The following is an 18,579-nucleotide window of genomic DNA, read 5'->3' on the forward strand; positions in this document are numbered from 1 at the left end:
ACATTGTCTCTCCACTTGTCCAGTTATGCTTGTCCCTTACACATAGGAAGGTTCCTAATCTTGTGTTCTCTCTTACCATTCACCTGACAGCTCAAACCCATTGGTTTTGAGTGTTTCACTTCTCTGTTGGAAAGCTAAAACAATCTGAAGAATTGAAACATACCAATAGCCTCTTATCAGTCTTAGACAAAAATTTGAAAATGTTTCTCAGAGCCTCCATTGTTCCTTTTTCCTGCTTTGATGTGCACTCTCTTTGGTAATTGTTAAAGGAGCATTGTCCAGCAGTTGTCTAAAGACAGAAAGCAACAAAAGTATTACTATGTAACACATGGAAGATCAAAAGCAACATGGTTTTAAAAGTTCTATTTGCTTATTTTCTCCTAAAACTTGTCAAGTATCTAAAGTTGTAAAAAAAATATTCCTGACAGAGATCTGGAAGAGACTGAGTTTCTGTGACAAAAGAGGAACAAAACCCCACTAAATTTTCAGAGAGTAAGATATAGGTCAGAAGCTAATAAGATGGACTTAATTTTACAAACTTATGAGTAATAAGAGAAAAGACATTTGGACTTTAGCCTGAAATGAACATTTTTTTGGCTTATATATAAAACAAAGTAATAAACTGTTTCTACACAAATGATTATCTAAATCTCAAATTCAATTTGGGCTTTAAAAAATCACATGAAAAAAACTGAGGTAAATTTGTGACTGATTTTTCTTCAAAGGAGGAGGCAAAAATAATTCTTTTGGACAAGCACAAGAAAATTGATTTATAAATAATGATTGAAATATTGCTTTCCTTAAGAAAAGCTATATTTCCAATCTTTTAATAGTGGGTTCCACTATTTATGGGATAGTCTACCAACTAAATTACTTCCACAGTAATGGAAAGAAGATATATCCTAAAATAATGACAAAAATGTGTCTGTCCTATGATACAAAATAATATCGCAAAGAAGATGGATCCTAAAATAATGGCTCAATACCAGTGAAAAATAAAGTTTTATTATTGTATAAATTAAATGAAGAAATTTCACTGCTATGTTTTTGGTCAGTTGTGGGGCATGAACTCTGGGCCTGGGCGCTGTCCCTCAGCTCTTCAGCTCAAGGCTAGTGCTCTACTACTTGAGCTACAGTGCCACTTCCGGCTTTTTCTGCTCATGTGGTGCTGAGGAATCAAACCCAGGACCTCATGCATGCAAGGTAAGCACTCTACCACTGAGCTCCAAGAAATTTTATTGCTATTCTACAGACTAAAGTAAGGTATAAAAATATACTCAACAAATTCATAGCTACTAGTGTGACTGAAACAAGTGAGCAAAATCTAAATCAGCAATCAATATTACCTGGAAAAAGGATTGGTTTGTATTTCTTTTAGTATTTAAGACACTCCTAGTGAAAATCAGCCAGAAGGAACCTGGTTTTACCTGGACATCTAGAACGTTGAACAATTTATCAGTCTGAGGGACAAAAGAATTTGGTACCATTATTTCCACACTAACATTTGGAACCATGCTATTGCCGGTGTTGATAACCTAATAAAAAAAGAAAAAAATTCACAAAAATAAGTACTGAAATTCATAAACTTTGAGGTGATCATTCAAAAGTGGAGATTTGTTACTGGAAACTATAAAGCAAAGGGAAAGAGCATCTATAGTTAGAATTTTTAAGGTTTGCTAATAATCTTAAACTCTTGTAATTCTTCTTAGCCTTTTTCATGTGCTTTTTTCAGTTAAAAAGTCTGCAGTGAAAAAGAACTATACAGCATATAAGTGGGGAGGGGAGAAAAAAACTGGGAGAGAGCAAAAGAAGGGGTGACCTGGTCCAAAAAGAAATGTAGTTTTTATCTAGCCTATGTAACTTTAACCATTTTGTACATCATTTTCATAATAACAATAAAAAATTAAAAACTCTACAATAAATTATTGTAAAACTAGTTTTAAGAAATTATATATACTAAGAACATATTCTAGTTTTAAGCAATCATTGTAAGACTAACAACATACACTCATATTCCATGGTACACATTTTAAAACCCAACCAGTTGGTCCTCAAATCTATTCTACGAAGTGGGTCAATATTTTAACATTCACCAAATAAAGCAAAGGCTAACAGGTGTCTATCTTATTCCTAAGAAAGTTGAGAATGGCAGGACCTGAATTCTTGGTGCTCTAATTATAAATATGATAATATTTTCACAAAATCACTCCACATTGAGAGGATACTCATGAGCAATATGAGAAGAATAACTTCTCTTTCATTCAGTTGAATTATAAGGCTTACACATTCAGAAAAAAGGGAAAGGAGCAGACTACTGGGTCTTCAAGCAAAATGGCAGGCTCTTAATAACATTATGCAAAGTCAATGAAATAAACTTGGGGCATTCCAGATCTCTAAAAGCAGAGATCTGGGACAAATATTACCCCTGGATATTGGCTTTTTTGTAAATCTAAAGCCAATGCAGAGTCAGAAAAGAATTGTCACAAAACCTAAATGAGAAAAAGATGATTCACAGACCTGTGATAATCTGAGCGTGCCAGATTGAAAGTGCCTCTCAATTTAGGATGGGAAGTAACTGGTAGGCCACCGAGGGAGGCAGCAAGCAGTTACAGAGTGAAATGTCAGCAATGGGGTGGGGGTGGGGAGGGCTCCATTAGAGCTCTACATATGGGTCTTCCTGAGACCAGTAAATATGGAGTCTAAATTGCATTTATACTTAATCAATGATCACCCAGTAACCTCTAGACTTCCAGGGACATTTAAGAACTAGAACAGAAATTGCAAGTTTCTCCAGTTTAAAGCACCCCATCTGACATTAATTAGAAGATATCTGACTACTAATTATAAAGTAATTAATAGGCCTCTTAAACTTCCAACAGCTTAGATTTCCATTTTAGTTTATCAAAACAAAAATTCAAAGAAGTTTTCAAAGAAGTTCTTCTTGGGTTTTCAAAGTGGAAAACTAAAATTTTTCAACATTCCATACGTACTAGTCTAACAAAAGCTGTAGTGGATATGAAATCAATAGGATTTAAAGGTTATTTTTTCATAGATCTAGGGCAGAGTACAAACATTTGAACCTTGAATAGGTACCCCAGTGATTCTAATATACCTTTGAAAATCATTATTTTACAAAATGTCACATCTAATCCAATACTTACATGCTATATAGAAAATTAAACAACTTTAAGAATGCCTGGTGCTTTTGATTCAAAAACAAATCTTTTTATAGACATTATCTCTTAACACCTGAAAGACAACCAGATTCTAGCTTAACAGGATTTTCTAAAGAAAACATTATCTCAACCTGTATCTTTGTTTCAACATTTTGTTATTTCCCTTCCCCTCCTCAAATTAGAAAAAAATGTATATACAAGATGCAGGGTATCAGAATCAAATACAGGGACACCTGGGGCTATAACATGGGGTAAGAACATACCAAAGAAACAAAAAAATCACATAGTACATTAAACACAACAGCAACAAAGAAGAAAACCTCTTGTGTCCCTATCTTGGGATTCATTTCGCTTAGCATCTTCTTATATGGTCATATGTACATACATAGCTTTTGACCTTTTCTGCTTGTCAGGTAAGATTATCCTAGCTGTACATTAATTATTGCAAATAATGGAAACCATGGGACCTATGTTTCTTTGGCTCATTGTAACAGGGTGATGTACAAGACACTATGTTGAAAACGAACTTTACAGCTTTGGTGGGGGAGTGCGGGGTGGAAGGAGGAACTAGGGAGGTAGGGAGGGAAAGGACAGTAGGGGGAAAAGGAGGAAATTACAATGCTCATAGGAAATGTACTCATTACCTTACTCATGTAACAGTAACCCCTCTGTACAGTATCTTTACAATAAAAATACATAAAAATAAACTTTATCTCAGTATATAATACTCCTAGGTCATTATAGTGTTCTTTATTTGTTAAAACATTATTCAATAATTGATCAAGTTGTCCTAATTCAGAAACCTATAGCTTGCAAGACTGGACAAGTCAACTCTAAATGGAGAGATGGGAAAAAAAAATCTCTGGGCTATTATAGAGCTGGAAACAACTAGAAATTTCTCAGATTTCTGCCAACAGAGTTTTCTCTCAGCATATCTGCAAGATTGTCATCAGATTTAGCTCATCCTATAACTCTGCTTGTTTCTGACACTACCTCTGCTCTGCAGGATCCACATATCCTGTCATATGGTGTGGGCTTGCAGACCAGGGACAAGAGAAATAGGGGAAAGCAATAGGTGGAGAGGAAAGGGCCTGATCCCCAACACAACAGCCCCCAATAACTCATGGTTGACAATAAATCCTGGTCAGCGGAGGCCAAGTTACATGGCAGGGATGCTAGCAATGCATCAGAATAAACTTGTCAGTTTTTACAAATACCAACACAAACACCTTTTCTTACATGGAAAGTGAAGTTCATTTTCTCTGCCATACATGTTTCTGGCTCATTGTCCTCATTTGATCCGTACACAAATGAAGTTGGATTCACAAAGCTGAAAGGAACAAAATCAGTTAATTATTTTTTCCCTCATTTTTTTCTATTTGTTTGTGTCAGTCCTGGGGCTTTAATTCAGGACTTGGGTGCCATCTTTGAACTTTTGTGCTCAAGGCTAGTGCTCCACCACTTGACCCACAGTTCCATTTCTGGTTTTTTGGTGATCAATTCGATATGAGTCTCATGGACATTCCTACCCCAGTTGGTTGCAAACTAAGATCTTCTGATCCCAGCCTCCTGGGTAGCTAGGATTTATAGACATGAGCCATAGGCACCTGGCCTTAAGTGTCTTTTTAGACATGGTACATGGTATTTATAGCATTTTTAATAAACTCTTAAAATACCTTGAGTTTCTTAGAACTTTACTGAAAAAGTAAGAAAATTACAAGGTCACATGCTCTGACTTGAGTGATAATGTTCCTTCTCACCAACACTTTCTTCTTTTATTTATACCTTCCACTCATCTGCCCAGTTCATTTTTTTTCTGACATTTCTTTCCCTTTGAGCCCTTAAATGACTCACAGAGTTAGCAACTGTGGGAAAAATCCTATGGTTTCCCCAGATGATGTTGTACTTTAAACTAACATGTTTTGGGGTTATTTTCTCAGTTCTTGCTGTTTTTAAGGAACCCAAGGTCTGGGGAACAACTAAAAAACCAATAGGGATGATAATTAAACAACAACAACAACAAAATTACTTGGGCACTGGTGGCTCACACTTGTAATACTAGCTACTCACAAGGCTGAGATCTGAGGATCACAGTTCAAAGCCAGTCCTGGGGAGGAAAGGCCATGAGACTCTTATCTCTAACTAATTACTAGAAAATTGAAAGTAGTACTGTGGCTCAAGTAGTAGAGTCCTAGCCTTGAGTGAAAAAGCTCAGGAGCAGTGTTCAAGCTCTGAGTTCAAGTCCCATGACTGACAAAAAACAAAACAAAACAAAACAAAAAAACAAGAAAAGAAAATGAGATCGTAATTGTTTTTAACCTTAGACAAACAGGTGGTTAGCAATGAACATTGAGGAATGCTTTTCTGAGGAAATCTTACTCTCTGCAGTTTTATATTAGGCAGATAAAATTAGATAATACCCAATTAGGCACCCATAATAAATAGTAATGAAATTTGAAATAATCAAATGGCATATGTATTTATGAAATATGTATATGCTATATATATGTTTATGTATACATGTATATAGTTACAGACATTTTGTGCCTCAAATAATGAGATGTGAGTAGAGGAAAAACAGATTTGTCATCATGGGAAAATCAAGGAAGGGAGAAGAGAAAAATATTCAAAACTAGGAAACATGCAACTGCCCTTTCATTTGTATATATACTGATCATTGAGGTCTTGACATATTCTGTCCCATTATAGCTCATTGACAAGCAATCCATCAGTTTCAGATTCTGACAATTTATATAATTGTTTGCTTGTTTGCTTTGTGGTACTGGAGTTTGAAATCAGGGCCTTGAACTTTTGAGGCATGTGCTCTACCACTTAGGACATTCCTCAAGCCCTAAATTTCTGTAATTGTAAGCCAACTTCATGGGCAGCTAAACTGACGGGTGTTTATATTTAGAACAATAGGAAAACATACTTTTCCATTTTTGTTCTGTATCTCTGATCTTCTAGGGCTTAAAAATGTATCTATAAACCAAGAAACATAGCCTGAATAATGGGCATTTTCTTGAACCTCTTTTTATTCTTTCTGCATCCCTCTTTTAAAAAATATTTTTTTTGTAAAAATACTGTACAGAGGGGTTACAGCTACATGAGCAAGGTAATGAGTACATTTCCTATCAAGCATTGATGACTACTCCTTTGTTTTTCCAGTACCATCCCTTCCTTCCCCACCTCCCCAACTACTTCCCCTCACCTCCTCCTACCTCCCCAACCCTCCTCCCACTGAAGTCTCCATGGTATAACTCCTGTTTTCACTGTATTTTATTTCAGTGCCCTGTATCTTATATATAAATTTTCTAATTTGAGGAAGGGAAAGGGAAAAAATAAAATGCTTAAATAGGGATATAGATTGACTCATTGTAACAATGAGATGTTGAAGACACTGTGTTGGAAATGACCTTTGCATCCATTGCATTGAATCACAACTGGATCCATTAAATGATTACTAAAATCCTGAGGAAATTATGGCAGAATTCAACAATCTCATGAGTTTCAAAAGCAGACAGGGACACCTGTAGTCAGCTCTGTCATATCTCAATCCATTTTCTATGTAGGTTAAGTATGTGTTCTAAGGAGTGTGAATTTGGCTGTGCTTACACTTCTTTGAACTTTACTGCACATTGCATTTTGCATAACTCTAGTGCCTCTTGATTGTTCAAGTGTACAACTGGAAGGCTGTGTCCTTCTAGGAATTTATTGGGGCTGTTCTAACTACCTGGACATGAATTTGATGTTGGTATCAGTGGTGATTACAGAGAGGATTAAAATGATGAGCAGCTAGTTGTAGGCTGGTAGCTCACAGTTCTAATCCTAGCAATTTAGGAAACTGAGATCAGAGGATCAGTTCAAAATCAAACTAGATAGGAAGGTTTGTAAGACTCAACTCCAATCAAATACCAATGAAAGTCAGAAATGGAGCTTTGGCTCAAGTGGTAGAGGGTTAGTCTTGAGCAAAAAACTCTGTGACAGCACCTAGACCCTGAGTTCAAACCCCAGGACCTACATGAATAAAAACTCCAAATGGGCAGCTAAGCAAGGAACTACAGAGTGAGACAATATTTTTTAAGTATGTTTCTTACATTAATGTAAGAATCAATGCAATCAGCTCTAAACTTTATGGAATCTCTTGCCTCTACTTACCCATGAACACTTAGCATAACTTCATATCTTAAAGGTATTGCTAAAGTCACTGTATTATCCTTTAGGTCATCCCATTCTTCATTTTCACTGCAGAATCAGATAGAAAAGAGTCTGTTAGAATAGTTTTAACACACACACAAACTCATCAGAAAGAAATAAAGACATGTCATGCATACCTAATTGAGGTTTGATTAATGCTCTGTGAAGCAGTGATAAAAACAGATGTGGCAGTAAGAAGTTTTTAAAGAACAGGATTGGTAGAGATTTATTCTCATTATTTAAGTTGTTATGTGTGTCTAATGTTGGTTTAGAAAAAACAATTATAGAAGGGAAGCATTTTTCTATAGAAAATCAATGAAACACAGCTTCATGGTTCCTCCCCAAATCTCTCAAAATACAGAGGTGTGTTTCTTCAAATACATTATTTTTTTCCCCACAATGAACAGTACCAGGAGGTATGCACTGTGATGCTGAGGTCCTCTTCTGCCTTGTGGAGGGAGCTCACATCCAGGAGAAAGCTAATATCTGTCTGCAGAACACAAACAAAAGGTTCATTTTAATAACAATCTAAATTGCATTTTCTTTTGTAATTTGCTTTTTAGTTTTTCTCTATAGTTCTTCCTCATCCCCACTAAGGAACAGAATTGAAGCTATCGTATTGGTGTAAGCTACTACCTCTTACTTGGCAATGAGACACAGGGAAGCTTTTGGGTTTGTGGCAGTTTGAACATTCAGGCATTTCCACAAGTCGCATTCAGAGACAAAGCTTTCTCTGAAATGTGAAGACAGGCAGGTCCAGACGGACAAAATTAGAGATGCTTTAACAACTTGACTAAGGACTCTTGCCAAAAACACCTTTTTGTATAGCAGAGGTAACATGCCTGGCAGACAGGGCCACCTGGGGTGGGGTGGGGGAAGTGTTGGGGAAGACTGAGCAGACAAGCAGAATTCTGATTGACACATTCACTTGCCCCTCTCAACAGAAGCACCCCGTCCCCGTCCCCTGAAGGCAGTGAGCAATGCCAAGAATCTAAACGCAAAGCTCAAAGATTTCAGGATGAGTTGTGTTTGCTTTCATTGTAGCGTTTCGCTACATTCTAAGTACACTTTTTTTTCATTATAAAGGTAGGTAAAGGAAAATCATAAATACTAAATACATACCCTTGAGAGATGATCTACATATATATAACCAACACGACAGTCAAGTTTTACTGTTCCAGAGTTGTCTGTTACTTCACAGTTTATTTGTTTTTCTTCCTAAAAGGAAAAATAAAACAATTGGGTTGAGTGGAAGAGAGAAATAAATTTATAACATGAATATGGTTCTTAAGAAGAAAGTCATTCTAGAAGTATATTCTTTCTTAGGAAACCATTTTCTATTTGGTCTGGGGACATGAAAAGTAGAAATACAAAAGAATTTAACAATATGTGCACATGTGTATGCTAACATTCATGCAAATCCTCCATAAAAATCCCTTATAGCTTATTCTCACTTTGTGTATTTCTTAAGCTAAAAGCTAATCCTTTGAAAAATCAGGATATAAGGAATGTGTTAGTACCATACTTCATTCTCCTGCTCATTATGTGAAAGTATGTTGCAAGGAATTTAATAAAAAATAACTGTATTTGGGGCTAGGAAGGTGGCTCAATGGTAGAGTGCTTGCCTTGCATGCATGAGGCCTTGGGTTCAATTCTTCAGCACTGCATAAGCAGAAAAAGCCAGAAGTGGTGCTGTGGTTCAAGTGGTAGAGCACTAGCCCTGAACTGAAGAGCTGAGGGATAGCACCCAGGTCCAGAGTTCGACACATGACCAACAAAAACAAAACAAAACAAAACCCAATAACAACAAAAAAATTTTATAATAGGTGTACTTTAAATATATTCTTTGAACACCTGGAGTTTCACTTCTTTGGGAACAGATTTCCAATGGTCCAGATAAAAGGGTTAATAGGTATTAGTAAGAGGTCAAGGCCTTTCTCAAGTGCCCTTGGTGTAAAAAGATAGTCTCTGTAACCTGGGTAAATTGGCTAAGGGATGTAGAAAATCTCAAACGAGAAACAAATGGATGCTTTTCTCATTGAAACTCAAGCTTCCTAATATTTCCTTGATGGATTTAAATGCCTGCAAAAAATATGGTGGAAAGAAAAAGTTTCTAAGTGCTCTAGGCTCTGTGGTCAAAGCAAAGCTTGACTAACACCTGATGTGAGAGTGTGTTGGATGATCACTGGTTCTGATGTACTGAATGTTTTGGGAAAGAGGACTGAAAGGCTGAGCTTAAAACAAAGAGCAGTAACTCCAGATGCTTGGAATAGAGGACTAATATTGTTCAATGTAAGGATTCCCACCAAGCATGTGAGGAAGGATGGCAGCCAAACAGTCCTCTCCTTCTAGCCCTGGGGAGCAGGGAATGGATGCCTTTGCATTTGGATCCTAAGGGACTCATTTTTTTCTGAGCAGAACCATGTAGAAGTCTCAAACTAATTGGAGGCCTGATGAATAAGTCTAAATATTGATATATACTCCAACGGTTTAAAACCCCCAAATGGCATAGGCAGAGGGCAAATGAAGTATATTATTTACAGTTCTTAAAAAATTAAAAGAAATCTAAGAAGCTCATGATATTATTGTGTACAGAACCTACCAGGTCTAAAATCTTAATGAAGTAAAGCCCTGCAGGTAGCTTGACTCGAAGAGAAGTCTCATAGGCATCGTCTCCGCCATTAAACAGAGACACGTTCAACATCAGCGTCTTCATACTCCCAAGAGCAAGGTAAGTTTTATTTTCATATGGCCTATAAAAGAAGTAATATTATTTAGTTTGTATTTAGAAAATATAATTTCATATACATATAGTATTTATAGTGATCATAAAATATTTAGACAAACAATACCCATGGGTAGGACCTCATGCAGACAGGATCACATTCATATGAAAAGGATTCAATATTTAAGATAAATTCAGTCAGGTATTGCCAAAGAAAGCTTTTTTTAATTAGTTAAAAATGAAATGGTCTTTCTATTTTACTACTTTTCTGCTTAACTGTAATCTTTTAACTTATCTTCAAGTAGGTCTACAAAGGAATGGCTGTTCATTAATGCTGTTTATTTATGAGTACATCTTGATCAATGTCACTGTTTTATCATTCTCTCCATCCTTCCAAACCCTCACCCCTTTCCTCAATTTTCTTAATTTTGTAGGATATGCACTGAATTGTAAGATTCTCCTTCCCATTCCTGTCTTCATTCATCTACTCCTCTTCCCTTGAAACTTCACCCCATTTCCAGTACCAGATTCCTAGTATTTATTTTGTTAGATTGAGAGTTAGCCTTTCTAAGGAATTTCTCTGTTAACTCTGTAATGTTAACCTTTTGTTATTTTGCAATGTTTTCTAGAGACAAAGCACTTTCTCTTTTTCTTCTAACCAAATGACTAAAAAGGAGGGAACTTGGAGAAAACTGGATGAAAAAATAGGGAACGTTGTGCTTAAAGTGAAGAAACTACGGAGAGGATAGGACATACCAGCAAGTAAGAGACATAAGAATCTATGCAACCACAATTAATTTCAGAAGCAGGGTGGCTCACCACCTTTATCAAAAATTAGGCCAAATTATACAAACAGAATTGTAAAAATGTCTCTGTTGAGGAATTGCAAAGAAAGGATTGTTGCAAATTCAAATGAGTGAGTTCAGATCCTAGAACTGCAACCAGTTCTTTGGGGTGAGGGATCTCAGCATTGCTAAGCTTTGAGTATCATACACACACACACACACACACACACACACACACACACACACACACACACACACACACACACACACACACATATATAAATGACAAGATTACTGTTCAACAAAAGTTATAAATTCACAATATGGAATCCTCACAATGTTTTAAATGTGAGGAACTTTAAGACTGAAGGAACTTGCTCTAAGCCACAGCAAGACTGTCCTAAAGCTTGAAAGCAACTTCCCATGGAAATACCAAGTAAACACAGAAGAGGCATGTAATAATTTCGTGGGAATGACTAAACACAAAGGTATCTAAGGGTAGTTTAAGAACATGTTGCAGAAGATTTGCTTTGAAGTACTACTTGAAGAAGTGGGAATGAATGGCTATAATTGAAATTTTCTGTACAATATATCAGGTGCTATGCACTCCCTCACATCCACATAGCTAAAATGCATTTCACTCTCTCATAGAGAAGGTCAAGGACAGAATTACAGGTAAATGTAAACAAACATTGTAAATACATGGAAGGATTTATGAACAAAGAGCTCTGGGGACCCGGAAAAAGGAACCACATTTGCCTGGAAGTGATAAAGGCATATTGTTCTGTTTCTATTCCTCTGATTATTTAGCTTAGCTTCACCAAAGAAAATCTTTTTGTTATTTTTTTTAAGTCTGAAAATGTCCTCACAGGCCTTGAATTAACCTGAATTATACCCCAATTTATTTGCTTTAAATATATGTTATCTCCCACAATCCAACCATCACACTGCTAGAGGCTCATCTTCAACAAAACAGACCAAAGTCACACACTTGAACCAGATCTTCCAGGGCCTTGAAGATAAGAGTCCTTTCTTTTTAGAACCTGAGGCCTTCAAGGGCTAGCCCTTGCCTCACTCTCCACCATACAACCATGTCTTTGGTTTAGCCATTTTACCTCCAAACTGGTGTCCAAAGAGATGGTGTTAGGTTTTCCCTCTGCCTTGAATACTTTCTCTTCTTCATGCACCTTCCTAATTTGTGCTCTTGAACATTTTGCTTCAATGCCAGTAACACTTAAAAGTTCTTCTAGCCTGTATTAATTTCTAACCACCTGCACCATGTACTGCTTTCTTCCCCACTGCAGTAAGCCTCTCTGTCTCTATCTCTGTCTCTCTGTCTCTCTCTCCAACACTGCTGCCTCTTTAATGCAGTGTTTTCATAATATCAAACTAAGTTTAGTTGGAGGACAGATGTTGGATCACCATTATCATGGTTTTCTCAGAGTCTAACAACACAGGTAATGTACAAAAATGTGTATGCATAAGTGTGTACATGCTCACATGTGTATCAAGCATCAAAAAAAGAGCTGGATTATACTGAAGACATATAAAAGGTAGGAAATTATTGGAATAGTTATTGACTTAAACGTTTGTGGAATTATCAACATGAATTCTATAGAATTATGGCTGGACAGTCATATTTATCTCTTCTGTGAGTGTACAAAGATTTCTAGTGTTTAGCTAAGATCCAGTCAATGTCTAGACACATAACATGTGCTGGTGGTTAAGGTTGACCTCGAATTCATCTGCCTCAGGAGCTGAGATTATGGTCAGGTAACACCTTTCCAAGTTCCTTTCTACTTTATTCTGAGAATAAAAGTTTCAATGCTTTAGATGTGATTTGCTGTAAGCATTTAGCTCAGAAGCCATACAGCATTATAGAAAGTGTCCTCCCACTTCAATATTGTTTTTGTATTAAGTTTGAATTTAGGCTCTTATACTTGCTAGGCAGGTGCATTACCACTTGAGCCATGTCCTTGGCCCTACTTTCTTTTAATAATTCTTCAGGTAGCTTCTCACACATTTGCAGGGCCAGCCTGGCTCATTATTATACTACCTATTGCCTGCCATGTAGCTTGGAATACCAACATACACAGCCTCCATGTATTGTTGATTAAGTGAAATCTTATCTTCTGCTAAATCTGACCTGAACTTATGATCCTGCAGTCTTCATTCTCTGAATAACTGGGATTAAAGCAAGAGTCACCACATCTGGCCTCCTCTTGTTGTGTGTCTCTCTTTGTCTCTCTCTGTCTCTGTCTCTCCCTGACTCTCTGTCTCTGTCTCTGTCTCTGTCTCTCTGTCTCTCTGTCTCTCTGTCTCTCTGTCTGTCTGTCTGTCTGTCTGTCTGTCTGTCTGTCTGTCTGTCTGTCTCTCTCTCTCTCTCTCTCTCTCTCTCTGTGTGTGTGTGTATGTGTGTGTGTGTGTGTGTGTGTGTGTGTGTGTGTGTGTATGAATACTGGGGCTTGAACTCAGGGCCTTGGCACTATCCCTTTGCTTTTTCTGTTCAAGGTTGGTGCTCTATCACTTGAGTCATAGCTCTATTTCTGGCTTTTTTCGGGGGTAAGGATACAATGAATTGACAAAAATAGACTCGTGGACTGTCCTGCATAGGCTGGCTTCAAATGGGGACCCTCAGATCTCATCCTCCTGAATAGCTATAATTACGGTATGAGTCACTGGTGCCTGGTCTCCTCCAGTCTTTTTTTTTTAATACCTCTGTAACACTCCAGATATGAAAGAGAAATAAATAAATAATACTTTGATGTGTACTATCTTTAGCTTTCTGATAGTTGGGTCTGAAAAGTTGGAAAGTGCTGGAAGAGCTTGTAATAACAAACCAAGCAGTCATGCTAAATGCTGGCTGTCCTTTAGGTGTATGAATGAGAGTGGTTGGTTGTGTGCTATCTTCACATTGAAGGGACTGCTGTGATGTTGTAGTGAGCTAGGTCAATAGGTGTCTGCTTGGTAATCACATTAAAAGGACCCCCCCACACACCCCTACTCAGAATGTAATCACTTTACAATGAAAAAGACTTATGGGGTCCTCAATACAAACTTCAACCTGACATTAAAGTTTAATTAAGACTTGTAGAAGAGCTGCCTAGAAATAGACGTGTATAAAATATTCTGGCTGGTAACCAAAGCATTAGTCACTGAACACCTTTGGGAAAGAAGCTGGCACTTAGTCAAGCAACAGAAGGAGGAAGCACTGCAGACACAGCCAGGTTCCAAGACAGCAGTAAATTAGAGAGAGCCAATGCTCACGCTGCAACAGCCAGACTCCTGGTTTGTTTCTCATTTTTAAAGCTCTTTTGCTACACTGAAATCCTATCCTTTGAAATGTACATTTTACTGGATCTTGATTCATTAACAGATGCATCTGAAAGATGCACCAGTGTTCTACGTGACATACAACGAAGGACCAGGTGCACATCTGGACATGTGACAAAGTGAACCAGAGCTTTCCCTGGGATATGTCATTCATTCTTCATTACAACATGCATAATGTAGATTTGAAATTTACAGAGAAGCCTAGGATCCACATTAAGGTCTTGTGTCTACACGGAGTCATCATTTAATGGATAAAAAAGAAAAAAATTGAAAATAGATGTACGACAGCACCGGGCTCTATGTTTTCCTGAGAGAATAATACAGTTTTATTTTGCAAGACATGTTAGCTAAGTCTCAGTGAAATAAATAGACTTGTAAGGGGAATCAGGGCTTCAGAGTTAACTACTTTGTAATTGAGATGCTGGAACAAAAATATAATATAGACTGATATTGTCTTTCCCTGTGCTAAGTTATGAGATGTATTTATTTGACAAAAGCATGGCTTGTGGCAAGTGGCCTGTGACAAAGTAAAATATTATCTTCTTATTTTTTTTACTATGGGTTGCAGCCATTTTTGTATTCATAAGGAAAATGTCAAAAGAACTAGAAGGAAGACAAGGATCACTGTTCATTCTTTGGTATCTTCTTACTAACTTACAACCCCACTAGACTGCTTATTATTCAAAGTCAATTACTTTGTCATTTATTAGTCAAATACTATTAGTTGCAGTTGGAAGCATCCCTGAACTGTTGGGAAAGCAGTCTTTCAGGAAAAGCTGGCATCATTTATCCTAGAAGTAGGAAAGAGGCACAGAAGTAAAGTAAAATCCTAGAAGTAGGAAAGAGGCACAGAAGTAAAGTGACATTTATGTTAACCACAAAAGATTTGCTTTTAAGTTGCCTGTGTGATGTCAGAGACCAGTTATTCTGTTCACAATCTTCATAAAGACATATTTGCCCATATTTACTTAACAGTGGAAATCCATGAATGTGCTTCGCTATCCAGAGTGTTTAGACATGCAGGAGGAAACCTTAACTTGATGGCAGGATTAGACAGAGTCAGGCAGAACCCTGCTTGGTCTTGGTGTTACAATTGCAGGAGGCAAAGACTCTGGTTCTTTTTTTTTTTTCCAGTCATGGGGCCTGAACTCTGGGCCTGGGCACTGTCCCTTAGCTCTTCAGCTCAAGGCTAGCACTCTACCACTTGAGCCACAGCATCACTTCTGGCTTTTTCTGCTTATGTGGTGCTGAGGAATTGAACCTAGGGCCTTATGCATGCAAGGCGAGCACACTACTACTGAACCACCTTTCCAGCCCGAGACTCTGGTTCTTTAATGTGTAAATATATTCATAGATCCAAGACACATATGTACCCTGAGTGGCAGTGAAGCAGTAGCTGGGAGAATGTGGGCACCATAAGGGATCAGGTTCTCTCTGGTTGCTGAAAAAAGAGAGAGAATGCTCACATGTAAGAGGCATACTTCTGTGGGAGAGGATAATATGTCAAAATGCAAAGCAGTCTGTCCAAAGCTTTTACTGCAGGTCTGAAAACTTAATTGGAAGAGTCTCATTTGAAAGTTCCTAACACAAGTTATCGTTTACCTGAGAAAGAGCTTGTATAACTTTCCTAATTGATGTAAAAAAATACTCAGGCACAGGATTGGTGCAAGTGCTATTTCAAACTTTCTATGACTGACTGCTTACTGGGTCATGTTGGCATCAATCTAAAGGCATAAACCATACATGAAGGATGGGTAGTGCTCAGAAAGTATTAATTTTGATTTTGGCTAAAATCAAAACTTCATGATTGTTAAGTGACCCAACCATAATGTGCATTATTGCCCCTGATGTCTCACAGGGGATACATTTCAAGACTTTAGTGCAGATAGTACCAACCCTACACTATGTTTCTCTCTGTATATACATACCGATGACAGAGTTTAATTTGTAAATCAGACTTAGGAAGTAATTAACAATAATAAAAATCAAAAACTTAAAAACCAAAGGCTTAACACCAAATACTTGGTCAACATTTCAACTCAACCTGTATTTACAACAAACCATGAGAAATACTGTCACTGCAAACTTACAGGACAAAATAGATAGCATTTTGGAAGAAAATACATGGTGGAAAAAAATCACCCCAGACCTCATTAAATTAATGAATTCCATCTCTTTTTGACTAAGATGTAAGCATTCTTAATAACATTTTCACATAATTTTTGATGTCTTTTTCTCCCAGGCCAAGAGAGATGAAAGATGAAAGATGGCCAGGGAGACAGCAGGATATCTGATGTAGACAAATGAAATCACCGCTCTTAGCTTGGAAAAGCTTTCCTCACAAAACTCTTCATATAAAGGACTATGGTGGCACATACACCAAGAAACTATACTTTTTAGAAAACAAATGTGTCAGCAGAAAATGTATAAATAACTAATACATCAATGAAAATGTAATGCTACATGATGGCACAGAATAATATAATTGTTAAAGCTTTGGGGTTAAATAGTTAAAAATCTGTACATTTTAAGTATAAAGTACAATTATCTATCAAATAACTAATGGCTTGGCTTCTTGCCTTTTGAGCGTGGATGCTCAAGACCACTGATGTTGCCAAAGTGAAGAAAATTCATGAATGTTCTTCATTTGTTCTCTGGCGTCTGTGATTCTACCTAGCAAGTGTCTGTGATTCTACCTAGCAAGCTAGTCAACATTGTGGGTCAACCTTTTTACTCATTCCTAGTTTGTTCCCTGACTCATTTATCATGAAGCTCTTTAAATCTTCCAATGTTCTGTACTTCCTCAAACTGTCCTCTGCCCTCAATTAATGCAAATAAAATCTCTTTTCTATATCAGTCATTCATGAATTCTCTAAATCTTCCTTCTTTTTTCCCTCCCTCCCTCCCTCCCTCCCTTCCTTCCTTCTTGACTTCTCGCCTCCCTGCCTTTCTTCTTTCCTTCCATTTTGTAATTTCATAATCTCAAGCATCTTTTCATAGCTTTTTTAGCTCAACATAAGGAGAATCTTATCGTCTCCCTGAGGGCAACTTTACCACTTGTGATTCTGCCCTCCTCACACGCTGTCTCCTTTGCGATGAATTTTCCATTCTTAGCAAACCTCTTTTAGTTACCTAAAGCACCTCAGGCGCTCTGTTAGGCATAGGAAACACTGATGAAAAAAGTGAAAAGTGCCTTGCCTCAGCTTGCAGGACAGTGCAGAAGCAGACCATCCGTTTCTGAGTGTGGAAAAGCAGGATGTAGGAATAAGAAGCTGGAGACAGTACCAAGCTGTTTTTTTAATTACTGAAGGCTGTGGAATAGAGGATTATAAACCAGTTTGACCAACTAGATGCCAACAGTAGATAAAAAAGAAAATAATACAGGTTGAACTCTAAGTTTCTGTCTTGGTATCTAACAGAGGTGGCATCATCCCTGGATAATGATCTACTGAATGAATCTATGTGGTACCCAACAGGTTAAGTCTAACAGGCATTAACAGTGTGAGAAGGCTACATGAGGTCACATTTGTAGGCAAGATAATCCAGAGAAAAGTTGACAATGAGGGAAAGAAGTGAGTGGCATTCTTTAGAGATGTGAAAGATTCTTCAAAAAGAGCTGAGATGGACAGTGTGGAATAGAGGAGACAGAGAGAGACTGCCATAAGAGATATTGAAGGACAAGTTCAGAAGAGGAAGCAGAGAAACGTGCAATGTTCCAGAGGAAATTTCAAGCACAGACTTGAAAGTGCCCTGTTAGGTTTAGTTTGTTCTCTCCCACTTATACTCTTCTTGCTCTATTCCTCGTGTTTATGTCTCTCTATGAAAAAATTAGTAACATTTTATAAGTACATAAAATTCTTCAATGGAACCTACTTGTTCTCAGCATTATCTTCTTTCTTCAATCATCAACATCAACACTGATTTCTACCACACTGGACATTTTATCTTAAAATTTCACAGTACAGCTTTTTTTTAATTTTACATTTTAGAAACCAACTTTGACAACTCAATTTTCTTCATTATGCCATCTGATTTCTCTATAAAAGATTCATTTTTAACTCTACCTTGCACTGTTTTCCATTGGGTTGTTTCATCAAGAACTTTGTAGTTCTTTGAAAACCCTCTTTCTGTCTTCTACAAGAGTTTCTTTTTTTTTCTTCTAAACTCTTCAGATAAACTTGTTCCCCCTCAGTCCCCAAGATTTGGTCTGTAGTTCTTTCCTTTGAAAAAACCCATATTTGCACTCCTTAGGCAATTTCACAAGTAATTAATATGTAGGAGAAATTCCACGTATAACCTTGATATAGATTGTCAAATGGAAAGATACACACATATTCAATATTGAACTGGAAGTTTTTAAATA

General features: G+C 37.2%; 1 protein-coding gene across 4 annotated transcripts in view; it reads right to left on the bottom strand.

Moving 5' to 3' along the window:
• Itga4 (integrin subunit alpha 4) overlaps positions 1-18,579 on the bottom strand; it is an 81,874-nt gene that overhangs the window by 16,665 nt on the left and 46,630 nt on the right. For all 4 annotated transcript variants that reach the window (XR_011371390.1, XM_070019725.1, XM_070019718.1 and 1 more), the window contains exons 18-24: positions 9,976-10,126; positions 8,496-8,591; positions 7,784-7,863; positions 7,335-7,421; positions 4,416-4,506; positions 1,428-1,535; positions 164-289 (exon numbers count right to left, since the gene is read on the bottom strand). Coding sequence is in view for 3 of the 4 variants with exons in the window: in XM_070019725.1 (XP_069875826.1) it covers positions 164-289; positions 1,428-1,535; positions 4,416-4,506; positions 7,335-7,421; positions 7,784-7,863; positions 8,496-8,591; positions 9,976-10,126 (739 nt within the window). In the remaining variant the exon portion in view is untranslated. The remainder of the gene's footprint in view (positions 1-163; positions 290-1,427; positions 1,536-4,415; positions 4,507-7,334; positions 7,422-7,783; positions 7,864-8,495; positions 8,592-9,975; positions 10,127-18,579) is intronic.

Source organism: Dipodomys merriami, unplaced genomic scaffold, assembly GCF_024711535.1.
Source record: "Dipodomys merriami isolate MVZ:Mamm:240054 unplaced genomic scaffold, mDipMer1.0.p SCAF_1, whole genome shotgun sequence".
NCBI classification, from domain to species: domain Eukaryota; kingdom Metazoa; phylum Chordata; class Mammalia; order Rodentia; family Heteromyidae; genus Dipodomys; species Dipodomys merriami.